Genomic DNA, 16,563 nt, shown 5'->3' on the forward strand with positions numbered 1-16,563 from the left:
GCAGCTGCTTTTTCGCTTTTTCTCACCTGTGGAAACCTCTACTGTAACACATTCTCTTTGGAAGAAACTGTCCCCTTGCCTGAGCAGTGCAGTTCTTCCAAGAGCAGTTGCGCTTGATTTGCCTGTTTCTGAAACGCAAAACCTGCAAGCTCCAGCCAGAGTGGTTGTGTTGTAGCCACTGAAGCCAGACACAAAACAGAAGGTGGTGATGTTTAAAGAAGAGACAGGGCAGACGTCCTACTGAAATCATCCTCCTGCCTTTTGGTGTGTCTTATGTAGGGAGGAACTGAAGCTCTATACATCAGTACTGCTGGTGTGCTCAGCATACGATGGGGAGTTTCCACGGACATCAAATCTCTCCGCAATCCCATTCAGGAGACTGGCTGCTGCCTTCTGCCCCTGGAGCCGTGCTGGCTCTGTTCAGCCTCGGGTGCCACAGGACCCTGACTGCTTCTAGTACTTGAGGAAGTCTCTGGTTCCCCTCACTCACAAAGAGCAATGCTGAACCACATTCAGCTCTCAGGACTTAATGCTCTAAGTGGCAGCTGCCTGTCTGGTTGCTAGTTATGCTCCTTCCCCTGATGTATTTCACACATTTTTAAAAAGAGGCCAGCGGTGTGGTCTTTTGCTTTGTTAGTTACAGAAATCTTTTGCCTGAGCACATGGTCAAATGTCCTCTGCCAACAAATCAAAGCTATTTGTTGTTTAAATAGTTATTGCTTAGCCTTCCATGTAAAATATTAGCTCAAACTAACAGTGGTACGAGTGCAGCACTTCTTATTTCAATTATCTTTCTCCTGTCAATGGTGGGAGTTGTTTACAAAAGGAGAGTGGAAAAAGGCATGGAAGAGAAACAAAACACTCCTGCTGATCCAAGGAAGCTCTCCCTGGGCTCTGCAGGACACAGCCCTCTAATAGGATTTTGGGTAGGCAGCAGCAAGAATGCAAATTTTGTTTGGCTGTATTCAATGGGCTTAGAGAAGAGGAGAATGACAACACTGCGGGACTTCGGTGTGCACTGGGGCTCTGTAAATTCACTGCAGCCTTGACAATTTGTCCCAGAAAAGGATCCATCCCACAAGTTGCCTGACTGGCACCAATGCTCTGGCAGAGCATCTTTGGGCGGTCAGTGCCTGGGCAGCTTCAGCAGCAGCAGACAGCTGAGCTGGCACCCAGAGCACACCTCTTCGGTTAGACACTGCCCAGACCAGCGCTCTGGTCAGGACATCAGGGCTCACTTCAAACTGCAGAAGAGACTATGCAGTCACAGCCAACCTGCTTTCCAGGTGGCACATGTGCAGCTCTGCAAGCACTTGAGGAGTTGCACTCAGGTAACTGAGCAGAGGGAGTTAGGTCTAACGACATCTTACATGTCTTTTGTGTGCTACAACATGCACGACAAGTGGCATGTGACCATCACAGCTGTGGGAGGAGATTTCAGCCACAAGCCACTGCTTCATGGGCTGGGCAAGTCAGAGTCACTCTTCACCAAGATGGAGGAAAAGTGCAGGATGAGTACCAGCTGAGTGTCACCTCTTTAGCAGAGCAGCTTCTCTGCCACGCCGAGGTTTCAAGCCACCAGACTGAGATGTGCACTGCGGGACTCCTGAGGACCAGTTCTGGTTTGCACAGCAGGAGTTTTATGCCCCTCTTTTTTTAAAGTTCTTCCCGGCTCCTGCAAAGGGCATGAGGGTGAGACATGTCTCCTGCAAGCCTCTGAGTACCCTTCAGGGAGAAAGATTCTCTGGGGAGATGCCAGAAAACAGCACTCACCAGAGCAGGTGGAGCCACCCCATTTCACTGAGTGCTTTGGGGAAGGAGGGGAAACCAGAGACCAGCTCCTTCCCAAGATATGGCCCCAAGATGCTGCTGCCACAACAAGGCACGCTCCACTGCACAAGCTGGCTTCCTACGTGGCAGCAGGAGCCTGATGGATGATGAGATTGTGTTTTTCCATGGCTTCAGTAGAAGAAGGGACAAGAAAGTTTCTGGTGTGCTCTGAAAATTTATCTGTTTACATTTTGAGTCAGCTCTCCTACTACGTTTTAGTAAACCAGCAGAAATGCAACAGGACCCCTCTACACTGCATTCCTTCCAATTTCAAGTATCTTGTGCTCCTGTGCAATATTCACCGGTAATGATTAAAAGCTGCCAGACTAGTGCAGTATTCACCTTACAAACCTTCACTACTTCTATACAGCTAATGAGACTCTACGTTTAATGAACATTACTAGAAAGCAGTTTGTTTGGAGCAAGAGCTCCTTGGTGCTGGGGTCATCATACTGACATCTCCGGGAAATGCATGGAGGACTGTGGCTGCTTCAGCAAACACTGTGTCTGTTTAATAAGTTTTATATTGCACTTATATCTCACTACCTTCTGCACTCATTGCCCACAGTAATGAGTCTGAATAAGACACACCTTGTGCTCTATTGGGAAACAGGCTGTATAAAGGTTGCATAAAGATTGCACCTGAATTTTGATACTTCCAGCTATGGAATTCATAGCTCTTCTTATTAGTGCCTCCAATAAAGAACACCTTAATTGGGTTAAACTCTATGACAGTAATGACTGAAATGCAGGCACTCATTTCACAAACTGAAATTCTTGCTGATTTTCTGTTTGTGTGGAAGAAAGACAACAAATCCAGTGGGAAACAGCATGCTGCCCATTGAAGGATCTAAGTTAATTTCTGAGACATTCCCAATCCAGTTCTGCAAGGGGTGGTTTCTGGGGAAGTTATCCACTTACGCTGAATCCTGAGCACACTGGGACAGGATTTAGGGGGTCTACAAACACAGGCATGAATACATGTTTGATGCACAAAGTTCAACGAGCCACTAAAATAACCCATTGGAGGGTCCTGGTGATGTGTGAATTAACAGAGTCTGCCAATTGGCAACTGCCCTTATTATTAATTAACTAATTAAAATGAAATTTAATATGAGTTGCCTTGATATTTCCATCAGTGACACTCTTCCTCTCCATTGGCCCTCATCCTTCCATTTCAAACACACTGGCCCTTACAACATGTTAAAATTCTTACACACTTGCACGGTGATCTGAGCAGATTCTTGGGAAATAAATGTTTTTGTTGTCTGAATGTTGGTTCTCACGAGTCATGGTCTCTATTGCAGAGCAAAAAGTGAAAAAGAAAAGTGCACTTACGCTGCTGTCATCCATCCTTTCTCGTCTCTTAGTTTTGTGTGTTTCGTAATCCTCCATGAGGGTCTGCATCAGGTTCTTGGGTCGCTGGGCTCCTGCAGGCTCCTCAGGTGGTGGGTCAGACTGTGAGATGGGGCCTTCTGTGGTGGGAGATGGTGGAGGCTTGATCTTCTCTATCTTTCCTGTAATGACATGAAAAGGAATGACCCCTTCTAAGCTGAAGGACTCACAAGTTGTTTCCAAACGACGACAGCTGGAGAAACATTTTCAGTGGGGTTTGAATGCAGAAACAGTTTGGAAAGAAGCCTGTGAAACAATCTGGTAAATCAGGATGGTCATGGGCTTTTAAAACACTCTCCCTCATCCTGAAATTCACTGCACCAAAACACTACAAAATCTTTTTACAAAACCTGGAAGAGTTACCACATGATACAATGCAAATATAACCCACCACTATTGTTTACTGGCTGAATTACCCCTCTTTCATCCTAGAGGACACATTTTGGTGATCTGGAAATGTTTGTAAGATTCTGGAAAATTGCAAGATTATTTTTTTTCTGGCTCAGACAATACAGCACATAGGATGCCACCACTGTATGCCAGGGACCACGTGCAAGATACCCAGAGAAGGCATCTTGGTAAGCATTGCTGGCTTTTTCTCTTCTTCCAGTGCTTTTTAACTGCTTTGTAAGTGTGAAAGGCTTTGGGTTGGTCCCTGGTGCAACTCATCCTGGCAGCTGTTTCCTGCAAGTTGCAGAGGGTGCTCCTGGAGGGAGACCTGTGGCAGAGCAGGATGGGGTCTCCATCCCACACACCCCTCCTTCAGACAGGGCCCTCTGGTCACCTGGTGGGAGGAAAGTCAGCGAGAAGTCAGGTTGCTCTCTGACTGAGCCCATTTCACCCAGGGGAGCCTGTTTTAGGCAGAGTGACCCCAGCTGAAGAGGTGGGTAAAAGGCAGGCCAGAGCAAGGAGACCACTGCAGTGAGCTGCGGGAGAGCTCAGGGGGTGGACAACCCAGGCTCCTCCGGGGAGGACAGCCTGTGTTTCTCATCACCAGGTGCTGATCCGGGGTGAGCTGCCCACCTTGTCCTGCTGGGAAGAATGAGGATGACAGTGGCAGATCCTGGGAATAAGGTGGGGTGGTCCTCAGCTATGACAGCAGAAAGCAATGTGGAACCAAAATCAGGTTTTCTTTTCCATGGCACACCAGGTCTTTGAAATAAAACGGTTCAAGGGATGGGAAAGAAAAAAAAGGAGGAAAAAAGCCACCCCCACAGCCTTACCAATAAGTGAAGCAATTGGAAGGATTGTGCAGATTTTCATGAAACTTCTGTTGCTGAGACAAATGAAAACCCTAGTTGCTCCTCCAAAAAGCGTCGTAACAGTGGCAGCCACTAGAGAGCAGCCTTGAAACCCCCTGTAAGGATCAGCAGGATTTATTCTTGAAGGAAGAAGTGAAACCTGAGTCGACACTGCAGAGGTCTGTTACAAGAAATCCCCTTGCTGGGCTTGTTTCATTTTTCACCAGTACGGAAAAACCCAAGATCACTGGTTTCTCGTTACAGGCTTAGCTTAAGCTGGCCAGTGCAGGGATGAGGCTGGAAATTTCTCTTCCTTAAATCACCCCACCACAGAGACTGGAGGGGGAATGTCTACGGGCATAGGTTCTTCTCTGGGTTGCACCAGCTCCACAGACAACCAGGAGATACGCTGCCAAAGCAGAGGCCAACAGCAGGTCCTGAGCTGCCCACCTGCACCCATGTGTCACAGCTTGGACTGCTCAGCAGAAGAGAGAAGAATAACTGTCACCGCGCCCTTTAGGTCCAGTGGGTAAAAAAGTCTCCTGAAAATAAAAGGCCTGATTAAGGGTGAGATATCTTGCTGTATTACTTAATTCTTAAAGTAACTGTCTTGGATGTATGCAAGTAATGCAGGAAGAATCACGCTTCTCAGATGTCTGCCCAGCTTTTGATTTCCCCCAGGGATGCAGACACATCACAGGATGCTCAGACCTATGGACAGGCCTGAAAAGAGCATATTGCACTCCACTTCCCCGGGAAAACAATGCAAACTGTAGGCTTTGGGGATCTGCATTTTAGAAAAGGGATATCTCAAGCTGATCCACCCTCCCTGGATATGTGCAGCAACACGCAACTCTTCTGTGCATGCTGGGCAGTGTCAACATGAACAGTGTCACTGTTCCCTTTTCACAAACAGAGAAGCCAAGGTTATAAGGAGATTGGCCCACAAGGGAACAGTGTTTTGTTGGTTTGTATCCGCAAGAAATTATGCTTATATAACCATTTTCTCTGTGTAAGTGAATTCCACTAAAAACTCAGGAATTCACGGCATCATTTCAACTACTTTTCACAGAAGAGTAAGTTCCTAAAAATTTTGTGAGAAGAGGTAGGCAGGTGGAAGAGAGAGATTCTACCAGTGCCAACTGTGTCAGAAAGGCAAGCAACCAGCACAGCCATCAGCGAGGTTGTGGTTAGATAATGGGGTGTCTGAGGCTTCAGGGCTCTCAGAACAACCACAGAAAAACTCCGTGAACCTCATGCAGAGCTTCAGTCCATTGTAGAGTTATTCTGTCAGTTTCGACTGTGTTAGAATTGTTGCTTGGTTAATTTTCTTCTGGCAGATTTTCATCCAGATAAGGTACAGTTCTCAGGCAGAAGAGTCATTCAGCATAAAATTATCATGAGACATGATGATCACAGGCACTTTCTACTTCCACAGTCCCTTGCCCACACCTGATGCACAGACACTGCTGGTGGTCCTTGCCCAAATGCAAGCTGAGTAATAAAGTACCTGTGCTCTGACTCAAATGGAAACAGGGTCACACTTGAGGGATACCAGCAAAAACTGCAGCCTGATGATCACACTTGCAAGTTAACAGTGGTTATCAGCAGTGTCTTCCTCTCCAGGGGAAGGTAGTCCTCTGAGATCACCTTTAGAGCTGTTGCAAGCTATCGAGTACAGGCGATAGCATCACAAATCTTCACCTACACATTTACTTTTTCTTCCTCTTTCACAGGGACTCCAAAAATGTCCTGTGGCTTCAGTTCTGGTGATGGCTTCCTCCACTCTCTGGCTTCAGCAATCTAGTAGGAAGCTCCTGGAATTTGATTTCTCTTAATTTCCTGCCTCTTGTGCTATTTGGGGCAGGCAGGAGATGCTCCTATGGAGAACGCCCTTTCTCAGCCCTGGAGAGGGGAAGGGAAAGCTCAGGGAAAGGGCAGCTGCTGCTGTGTCCCGGTCTGGTGGCTGCAAGACATCGCCTGAGCCCTCTCTGCAAAATCAAAGATGTGTAAAAGCTGGGGACAAATTAGCTTTCTTCTGACCAAAACCTCTGCACAGCTCTGGGGAGCAAGAGGGGTTGGGATGGTGATTCATCCACCCTGTAGAGCCTGATGGGTGTTCAAGCACTTGCTGCAAGCTGAGGAAGGATGCTCAGCTGATTTGCTGCAATATCAAGATGAAAGAGTGACCAAGGTGAGGCCCTGGGACAAGGGCCTGAGCCATGACTAAGTAACCAGCAGGTACCAAGGGCCACCATATAGTGTTAACTAAGGTACAAAGGAGATGGGAAGAATGGGGCTTCACAGAAGTAAGAGCAACTATTTTACCAATGCTGTTGGCATTTTTTAAGACACCTGCACAGCAGAGAAAACTAATAAGGTATTTCAGCAAGACATTGTTTTAGGAGACTAGTCTGTGCTGGAGTCAGGGGATAGTTGAAATATGTAAAAAAAAGTCCATCTGGTAATGTGGAGCCTCATTACCACTCCAGGTGAAAGGTGGGCTTCGTTGGTCTTCTTGAACACCAGGTAAAGCAACATGAATATGCAAACACACAAACAAGCAAACATTAAAAAACTAACGTCTCGAAGATTCTCTCACTTCATACACATTCTCCGCTAGGGAAGGAATAAGAGAGCAAATGGCAAATGAACTGGGTTAGTATGCTGTTAAGGCACTCCTGGAGGTGTTCAGGGGATGAGTGATGAGCACTCCAGAGGAAGCCTTGAAAAGAATGTTGAACTTCGCTTTTTTCATACTGGTGCTTATGAAGGCGTAAGGAAACAGTATCTTCTGTAAACTCAGAGGCTTAATTTCTGCTGTAGCCTTGCTCAAAATTCTCATTTTAAAAAGGCATTCATGCATATGTATTATACCTGATCCTTATTCTTTACATGTATACAGGGCATTAAAAATTTTGCAATGGCCACAAATATTAAAAATATTTTGCCCCAAAGTTTCTGCTTCTCCTCCCACCATACAAAAAATACCTTCAGGCTGCGGTTGAATCTGAGAAGTTTCCTTAGTGTAGGTATTTACTAGTGAAAAAGAAAGTGGAAAATGGTTTTCAGGCTGAAGTGGCTCCTCTGGCAGATGCTTACCCTCCAGAGCTGTCCCTCAGGAGAAGCAGCAAGGAGAAGAAAGAATACAACAACAGCAGCCCGCTTGCCCCCCTGCTTTTGAAGGGAAGTTACCTGAAATTTAAAGGTTCCTGATCACTTCCATCTCTAAACTGCAACTCCCACCCTGGGCTTTTGCCATTCACTGAAATTCTCTCATCTGGTTCGGTTCATCAGGTGAAGACAACAGAAGATGACTGCTTGGTGGGCAGCTCTCCCAGATGCGTGTGCAGCTGGGTCTAAGCGCCTGCAGATGGGTGCAGGGAATGCAGTGTGCCTTCTGCCTCACCTGGCAATGCTTTGGTGACAAACACCAAAAAGGCAGATGTGGCAGCTTCAGGAAAGCTTCTCCCAGGCATGGCTTCTCATGTCAGGGATTTTCTCGTGCCTTGTCATGAGACAGCAAATATTCACAAAGGGTTTCTCTCCAACAGAAAAGCCTTCACTGAACCAAGACCCCTCATGTAGTGATTTTCCCACCTCCTTTGATGAACAGGATTACTTGAGCCAGGCACTACAGGAAGTTAGACACAGGTCTAAGTACTCCTAATAAAAGGAACGTGGGAATTACACCACCTAATATATGCTGGATCCTCTCGTGTTACACACTCATCATCCTGTTTGAATAAACTGTCAAACAGCCCCAGTTGGTCTGCCCAGGAGGGATGGTGTACCGACCACACATTGTAGGAGAAAACCACTGACCTGCTGTGCAGCTGCTCAACCCCTCACCAAAGGCAGCAGGTGCTGCAGCAAAACAACACAGGAAATGTTCAAATTTAAATACAGCTCCACAAATATTTGGGGATCCACAGTGACTCTCCGTTTAGCCATGCTCAAGCATTTTTTTTTTCTTTCTTGGGGTTCCTCATGCAGGAAGCCCAACTTTTTGGGAAAGGAGTTCGCATAGGTTCTGCCCTTCACCTGTCCAGGTGTACTCTGGAGAAGGTCTTGTCCTGTGTGCACACAACACATAGTCGTTGTTCCACTGAAATTACTCTGTGTTTTACTCCAGTGATCTGAGATGGTTTAAAAAGCTGCTTCAAATCATCCCAAACAGCTTTAAAGGATACTTACTAGCAGTACAGACATTTATTACTAGGAACCATGTTGGCTTCTGCTGGGTGGTTGGCAGACACCAAGTTTAATGTTACCATCAGTTGTATGAAAATTGTATGTCAGGGTGATAAAAACAGCCTGTTTGCTATCTAAAGTAATTAACAGTTATTTCATACATACACCCACACAAATTGTGTTAATCTTCCACACCTCAGTCAAAGTAGCAATTCAGTTCCCTCTAGTCCTTTTATGCGGTTTGTGTTTCTGTTATCCACATAACAATGGTTCAAAGAAGTGAAATGGGAGTAATAAATAACTAGGGACCACCAGGAGTCCTAGTAAAGCTACTCTGCCCAGTCCACCACGAAAAAGCAACCTGATAGGTAGGCCATTGCTATTTAAGTTAATTACTGCAGCTCCTCAAAAGAGTTCTGGTGAGTTTACACTTGCCCGCTTATGGATTAGCAAGAGATTTTTCAAATTTAGACTTGACCCCCTAATCCCTTTCTGCTGAGGTATCTTGATGGTAAAAGAAGAGTGCCAATTCTTTCTTTGGCAAACGCAATTTGGTGACAAAAGTTCCTCTGTTTCTGCTTCTGCTTCTTCTTCTTGTTACTACTACTGCTATTACTATTATTATTATTATTTTTCTATGTGAAACTAGATATTTGGATTACAGTATCAGACATGTTCTACAGCATATTCCTTACTGTGCCTACCACAAGTAGATTTTCTTTTCTGCTTTGTAAATCACCTCTGTAAGTGGCCGCAATGAAGCTTTACAGCTAGATTTTGTTGCCTCTGCTGAATTAGCTTTTGCCTCCGTTTTTGTAAATATTGAAAACATGCCGTAAGTATTAAAATAAAAGGAACGTTGCTGAAATCTTCCAAGAGACTGCATGGTATCCCTTCTCCCTACTTTTAAGGATGCCTGCAAGCTTTAACTGCAACACAGCTGGCTAAAGGGACAGCAAGGATGAGATGGGCTAAGGGTATGCATCCTGCAATGCTAAGGGTGCCGAGCTAATTTCCACCAGCTGAGAGCTCTGCTGAGCACATCTGCTGTTTAGAAAGCACCAGAAGTAGCAGACTTAAGAGTGACTTTGGCAATGCTCCTTGTGGTTTTTTTGATCAATGACATCCTTACACATTGCCACATATTCATCCTTTTCCTAGAAATTAATTTTTTGCCTTGTCACCAGCTGCAAATTGCAGTAGCTTGAATCACTGGCTAATAGATCCCAATTTCCTTTTTTGAACATACAGCAGTTGGACATTTAAAGGAAACTGTCTGGAATGATTCATTATAAATATAAGTTTATCATTCTCACTAGAATGTAATTCACAATGAACATTTTCACATCAGACACAAAGTAAATGCCTTGTTGTGTAGAGAAATAATAACAAGCAGAAGTACACTGTTTTCCCAGATGCTCCATTAAAACAAGCATTAGTGTCAGCAACCCTTCTAACATCACTTGTGAGTAAAAAGCAACCATTATCAGCCTCATTTTGAGCACTTGCAGCTACAGATGATGCTGTTTTTGAAAGCGGTCTTGAGCATACCTTTATACGAGTTCTCCTAGCTGAGGTCTATGGTGCCCTGTCTCTCACATCTTGTCAGGCTCAGAACACCTCAGTTTATGGAGACTCCCTATCAAAAATGGTGTTCTATGGGAGTAATAACAATAGCACTTCAAAGAAATTATTAACATCTGCTGCATTTTTTGGCAAGAAACACAGGTTAAAATCATCTTCTTTTGCAGAAGAAACAAAACCAAGAATTAGCTATTTATGTGCTGCCTAACAGTCCAAGTTCACAATCAGACTGGGTAATGGACTAAATCCAGACCTTATTCAAGTTTGCCATGACTTTCAAAAGAAAAGGATCATGCTGCACAATTTTCGAAGCATCACTGGCTTGGATTTACACCAGTGGAAATAAGGACGGAATTTAAGTACTCTGGGTAAAATTAATACTTCTTCACAATGATCACTGTTAATAAAAACTTCTAAGTACTTGCAAAGCATATGTAGGTCTACACTTATAAAAATCACTACACAGAGAGAAGCCTGGCATGTTTCTATTTTTTTTTTTAAGATTTCCTTCTTTATGTTGTATTAACAAGGCATGAGTGCTTGATTTTATTTTTTGAAAAGGGGAAGGAGGAGCAAGATATGCTTCAAATGCTGTGAATGCCACCACAAGGACCCAGAAGCTGATCAGTCAGAGGAGGACTTCTACTGAATCTATTAAGGATTTTGTTTGTGATGCCTGTCTCATCCATTAGTGAATGGCACCAGCTGAAATACATGGCAACTCACAGCTCTGGAGATCTTTTTACCAGACAAAGTTCATTAAGAAGAGGAAGAAATACCTGAAAACAGAAAGTAAAACACACACAAAAAGAAATCCAATGCAAAATCCCCAAATCTGTACATCTCCACTGCCTTTGCACTTTCTTAATGAAGTGCAAGAGAACAGCAAGCCTGTTACAAAAGGCTTTGTATGTTTGTCTTTCAGATAGCCACAGAGCTGCAAAAAACCACTGCTGTCCTTCCTTGTGAAAATCCTAAATTTCAGTGGGTAGACATGTCATGCCACAACGTGGCAGAGGATGAACAGAGCACAGGGTTTCCTAATGATGATCAGCAGGGTAAGTAAGTTACTTCTACGCTACATTTGGGGAAAAAAAAATGCCCAGAGGCATGCTTACAGACAGTAATTTGGGTTGTCCCATGCCCTCCTCCTGCCTGCAGTTTCTAGGCAGATGAAGTCATGACAACCCTCCCACCCTCTGCAAAACAATGTATTCATTCAGATATGGTATAAAACCGAACCTGACCTGACCCTTCAGTCACATTTCACTTCCCCTCTGACGCTTTGGGCTCTTACCTGGTGCAGTTTTGTAAGACATAGTTCTGGTGGGCATGGGTGGTGCGCTCTTCATAATATGACTTGGTGCCACCTGCAGACCTTGCCGCTGCCTCTTCAGCTCCTCTTCTCGTTCCTGGGCAGCTCTGATCTCTTCTTCTATCATCGACAAAGTCCGCTGCTTCCTTGACCGTAACTTGAAAGGGCCCACAGTCACTTCAGGCTCCTGCGTGGCCAGGATGGAGGCGGTGCTCCTCAGCTCAGCTGCCTCTGAATACTTGCTGAAATAGCTGACTTCGTGCCTACTTTCCTCCACAAGGAACGGCTGGTTGGCTGAGTACACAGGCGACTGCTGCAAACTGTTCCCTTCCCTGAGTTCTGAGTCTTCCTCTTTTGAAGTCTTTGGTATGGTGTCCCTTTTTTCCTGAACAGGTGAAGACACCTGGGGTAGCTCAAACATTGGGTTCTGCTGCTCCTTGGAGGCTGGAGCTGGCCTGGTGGTGGCTGGCTGCTCTTTGACTGAGATCTCCTTCTCCGCTGGGATTTCTTCTTCCTTGCAGTTTGCTTTATCCGCCTGCTCGGCTATGGCTTGTTGGATGGCATTTTGAACCAACAGGCCAGCATGGTACGCCAGCTGGTCATCAATCAGCATGGAGTCTGCCCCAGCAGAGGAGGGTGAGTCACAGCCCAGGTCACTGAACGACTTGGAGATGCCTTCGCCCCTGCACTCAGCCGGAGTGTCGGCTTGAGGGGTCTGTGGCAGGGAGAAATCGGCCAGCGAGCTTTCCTGCAGGGCGCTCATGGTCTCATTGGAGGCACCACTGTCGCTGATGTTATCCATGCTGAAGTCATTGGAAAGGGTCTCCAGGACGGTAGTATCCTGAGACCTGACAGACAAGTCATCCAAACCGGAGTCAAGCTCCTCTGGAGGGGAAGAGGCACTGCCTGACTTTGGGAACTGGTCTAGCACACCCTGTCCATCATCCTTCACCACCGTGAAGACAGCTCTCGCACTCATGAATTCTCCATCCTCCACCCACAGTTTTGAGGCCTGTCCGGCTCTGGGGCTATCACTGCATGGTAATTCTCTTACTGGGTCAACAGCGGTAGTCTGAGCACTTGTATCATCTTCTGAGGTACAGGAGACCTTCTGTGCTTTGACAACAGTAGCATTGTTACCCTCAAGCTGTCCTGTTTGCCCACACACTGAAACGGGTCTTGTCATGGAGGACAGTGGCCTGTCTACATGCGGAGAATTGAGGCTTTTGTAGAAGGGTTTGATGGAGAACATTTTGGGTGTTCCTGACCGTCTTGGTGGTGCCTGACCCTGAGATGGACCCGAATGTTCCATCAGCTGGAACTGCTTTCTGGCTGCTGAGAAATCAATTTGCTCTGTGACAATATCCTCTTTCTTGACATTGACTGGCTCTGGTGGTACAAAGGAGCAGCTGACTTGTTTGGGGGATGTTGGTGTTACACCTTGCTGCTGCTGTCTCTCCTTGCGCTCCTTGTACTTCTTGTGGGACTCCAGATGCTCTTCATCCAGTTGATCCTCCAGGGTCTTCTCTTGGGGAGGGTTCCACCATTTGGTGGCAATGTTGGGGTTTTTCTTGACAGCCTGGCTTTTAATTAGTTCCCTTCTTTCCTTTTCAAGTTCCATCATTTCCTCCGATGGTCTCACTTTGCGGACCCTGTATTTTTCCTTCTCTTCCTCATCTTCAAAGAGCTTTGAGGGCTTTTTGTCTTCATGGAAGGCTCGTAGTTCAAACTTAGCCTCTTTCTTAAGGGTTGTAAGAGTTGTCTCTCCATCCTTAGAGGATCTTCTAGAACTGTTTGAAGAAGTGGGACTTCCTGGCACCTTCAGACTCTCCCTAGTGTCTTCTTTCAGTCCACCCAAGGAATGGCCATTAGATTTCAGGTTCTCATCTGTTATGCTACCTTCACGTGGTTCAACTACCAAGGGTGCCTGCTTGTCAGCTACATTTTCTTCCCTTTCACTGGGTACTGAATCATTATTGACATTAACAGATGCTCCTGAGCCATCCATAATGGAGACTGCACTTGGTTCAGGGGACGATGTACCATTAAAGGTATTATCTGCAGCAGAATCGCAGCAATTTGCTTCCAGCACTTCATCTAGGTATCTGATCTCTTTAGCAACTTCGCTGTCCAGAGATTCGTGCCTGTCCTTAAGTCCATTGTGGCTGGCAGCAGGGGAAAAGTAGTGGGTTGGATTGTCTATAGGATGTGGTGAAGCCACTGTGGTGATGCTTTTATGTTCAGAAACTGGAACTTCAATTTCCATTTTCTCTTCCTTTGTAGCAAGCACAGTAGCTGGCTCCAAGGAATTGGCACAGTTTTGGTCTCTGTTTTTTCTCAACCTGATGTCATCCTCAGGGATTCTGGAAGATTTCTAAAGTGAGAGAACAAAACTATGATGAAGTCCTAAACAGCAACTTTTTTTTTTTTTTTTTTTCAGAGTAAACACCATCTGGAAAGCAAATCCTAGCACTTCTTAAACTTGAGATTAAAGCAGCCCCTCAGAGTGTGGGAAGACAAGGCACATCATCAAAACAAAAAATAGAAAGTTACTTTACCATAAGCTGGACAAGGCACTAAACCAACAACAAACTTTCATTTAAGTATCTCCCATCTGCTTACCATCCTCACTTTGCCATTATTGCATGCCTGTGTCCTGGTTTGCCACTAAAAATGAGCTTTGGATTTCCAGGTTATTAATGACTTGGCAGTTTAGGTTCTTTAAAGGTTTGCACATGCAGGACACAACACCTATCATCTTGGTATTTTAAAAATGCTTTCTGTGTCTAATGGAAATCTCATAATGCTTCTACAGATGAAAAATATTACTGCCCCCGTTTTGCAGAAACATATGCTAACATGCAGGAAGAGCAGGTGATTCATCCCAGGTTAGGAAAAAAGACATGGCAACAGCAGGGAATGTTCATTTCTCAGTGGATCAATCCTGGTCATCAAATGCAGGGTAGAATTACATGGTGCTAGAAAGACATGGGGTCTTTCTCCAGCCCACACGGAAACCCACACGCAACTGGACCTGGGAGACAGGAAGCGTTTGCAACTCCCACGGCATGAAGACCACCACAAGGAGCATGGCAGGCACCAGAGTCATGGTCTCCTCCCTCCCACAGCTTTGATCTGCAGTGCAGATGCACTGGATTCACATTTCTTCCTGATGTGTTGTCTCTGCTCTCAAGGAGGGTATTAAAAGAAACACTATTTATGTTTCGGTACGGACAGATTTTACTGGTCAAACAGCCTAGTGAACTTCCCATGAGTAAAGTCTGAAGGAACTTCTGATTAAGCTGGTAACATGTTACTGAATTTTTAATAATTCTTTACTGCTGAAAGGCAAAAAAATGAAACACCAAAAGAAAAGAAGAGGGCATTTTCAACATTATTCTTCAAAAAGAACTTGCTAACTTTTGCTAACTCTTCCTAACTCCTGAAAACCAAAAGTGACACATCTATTTGACTAACACTTTAAAACAGAAACTTGATATGTGAGGTCTCCAGCTCCCTTTCCACATGTGTTTCTATGTGTGAGGCATGGGCTTGGGAAGCAAAAGGCACTGATCAAACCCTGTGAACTCAGTGGCCACCAAACAAGGGCACCATTGTCTGCTACTCACCCCCACCCTTGCTGTCCCTTATCCTGCATGCTATTAATACACACAGCAGCAGCAGATGATCAGCTAGGAGCACAACGGCACCTACCAGTGACCTGAACAATCACATTGCCTCTGGGTTATATAGGCAGTAAAATGCATTTGACACACCTTAAGGAATTATGGCCAGCCAGCCAGAAGAACTCTTTCTAAAAGCATTTTGAAAAAGTTTTTTGTCTAATTATGTAGTTGTACACAGTTGAAGACAATGCTGGCTTCAGCCACTAGATACTTTCTTCTTAATTGTGCTTAAACATTGGGAAAAACCTTTAAAAACATTCAAACAACCAACCTGCTTTTGACTATATATATTTTACTTGACATACTTCACTCATTCTACTCATTTCACTTTCTGTGGCCAGTTTCTTCTTCAGTCCTACTAAGGATATATTCAAGAAATCAGATGCTTTGCAAACAAATACAGAACAAACAGTAAAAAAGTCCTTAGTTTTTTGAGTGGGCACAGCAGGAATGAAAGAATAAACTTTCTTTTAACCTGAGAGGGCAAGAATTGCTCTTGATTTGCCTGAAGAGCTTCAGGTTTCATGACATAACAGGTAGTCAGGTGACAAGACTAAGACTGCAATACCTTTCTGATATTTTGAGTTTAAATCTCCCCTGCCTGACTTGCTGGTGCAAAACAGGGAATGTTGCTACCTGGAGCAGTCTGTGCAAAGGGACATAAACGTCAGTGCAGGGCTGCTGGCTGTCCCCTTTCACAGAAACCATGAGTATGCCATCATACTCCTGCTAACATTTGCTTCTAATCAGACAGATCAAAGCTGCTAGTGACATTGGTAGCTAACTACATGTCCTCTGTAGCCGCAAGAACAGATCTTCAACGGATGCAGAAAATCAAGTAACGAAGCTGTGCACCCCAGCCACTGAAACACATCTCCCTGCAGAGCCAAACCAGAGCTGAAGCCCCCCCCCCCCCAGTTCTGTGCTTCTAGTATCTCCATGCCATGGAGCTGGGAATATGTATCCGGTTGTCCCAGAGACCCCATTCACTAAAGCATGTCTACTTCCATCACTGCTTTAATGTATGAACCATTTCAGATCACACGACGTTTGGGTATTCAAGTTAGGGAACAGAACCACAGGCGCAGTATTTTACCAATTTCTTAACGAGTAAGAGCCCATCGTCTCATCATAGCTGCAATCCATAGCTCACAATTAAGGCATATACACATAACTGTCTAATCAGGGCATGCATTTATGACAGTATGTAATTCTGAAAGTGCATGTGTCTGTGCAATTAGTGTGGCACATGTAATTATGTAGTAAAACAGACAATTATGCAGTAAAACCTATGAGGAAACATTGCTACTTATGGGAG

General features: G+C 45.0%; 1 protein-coding gene across 8 annotated transcripts in view; it reads right to left on the minus strand.

Moving 5' to 3' along the window:
* PALM2AKAP2 (PALM2 and AKAP2 fusion) overlaps window positions 1-16,563 on the minus strand; it is a 272,673-nt gene that overhangs the window by 10,365 nt on the left and 245,745 nt on the right. For all 8 annotated transcript variants that reach the window (XM_069777058.1, XM_069777055.1, XM_069777057.1 and 5 more), the window contains 2 exons: window positions 11,542-13,933; window positions 3,169-3,347 (listed from right to left, as the gene is read on the minus strand). In XM_069777058.1, coding sequence (XP_069633159.1) covers window positions 3,169-3,347; window positions 11,542-13,933 — 2,571 coding nt within the window. The remainder of the gene's footprint in view (window positions 1-3,168; window positions 3,348-11,541; window positions 13,934-16,563) is intronic.

The sequence above is a fragment of the Haliaeetus albicilla genome, chromosome Z (assembly GCF_947461875.1).
Source record: "Haliaeetus albicilla chromosome Z, bHalAlb1.1, whole genome shotgun sequence".
Lineage (NCBI taxonomy): Eukaryota > Metazoa > Chordata > Aves > Accipitriformes > Accipitridae > Haliaeetus > Haliaeetus albicilla.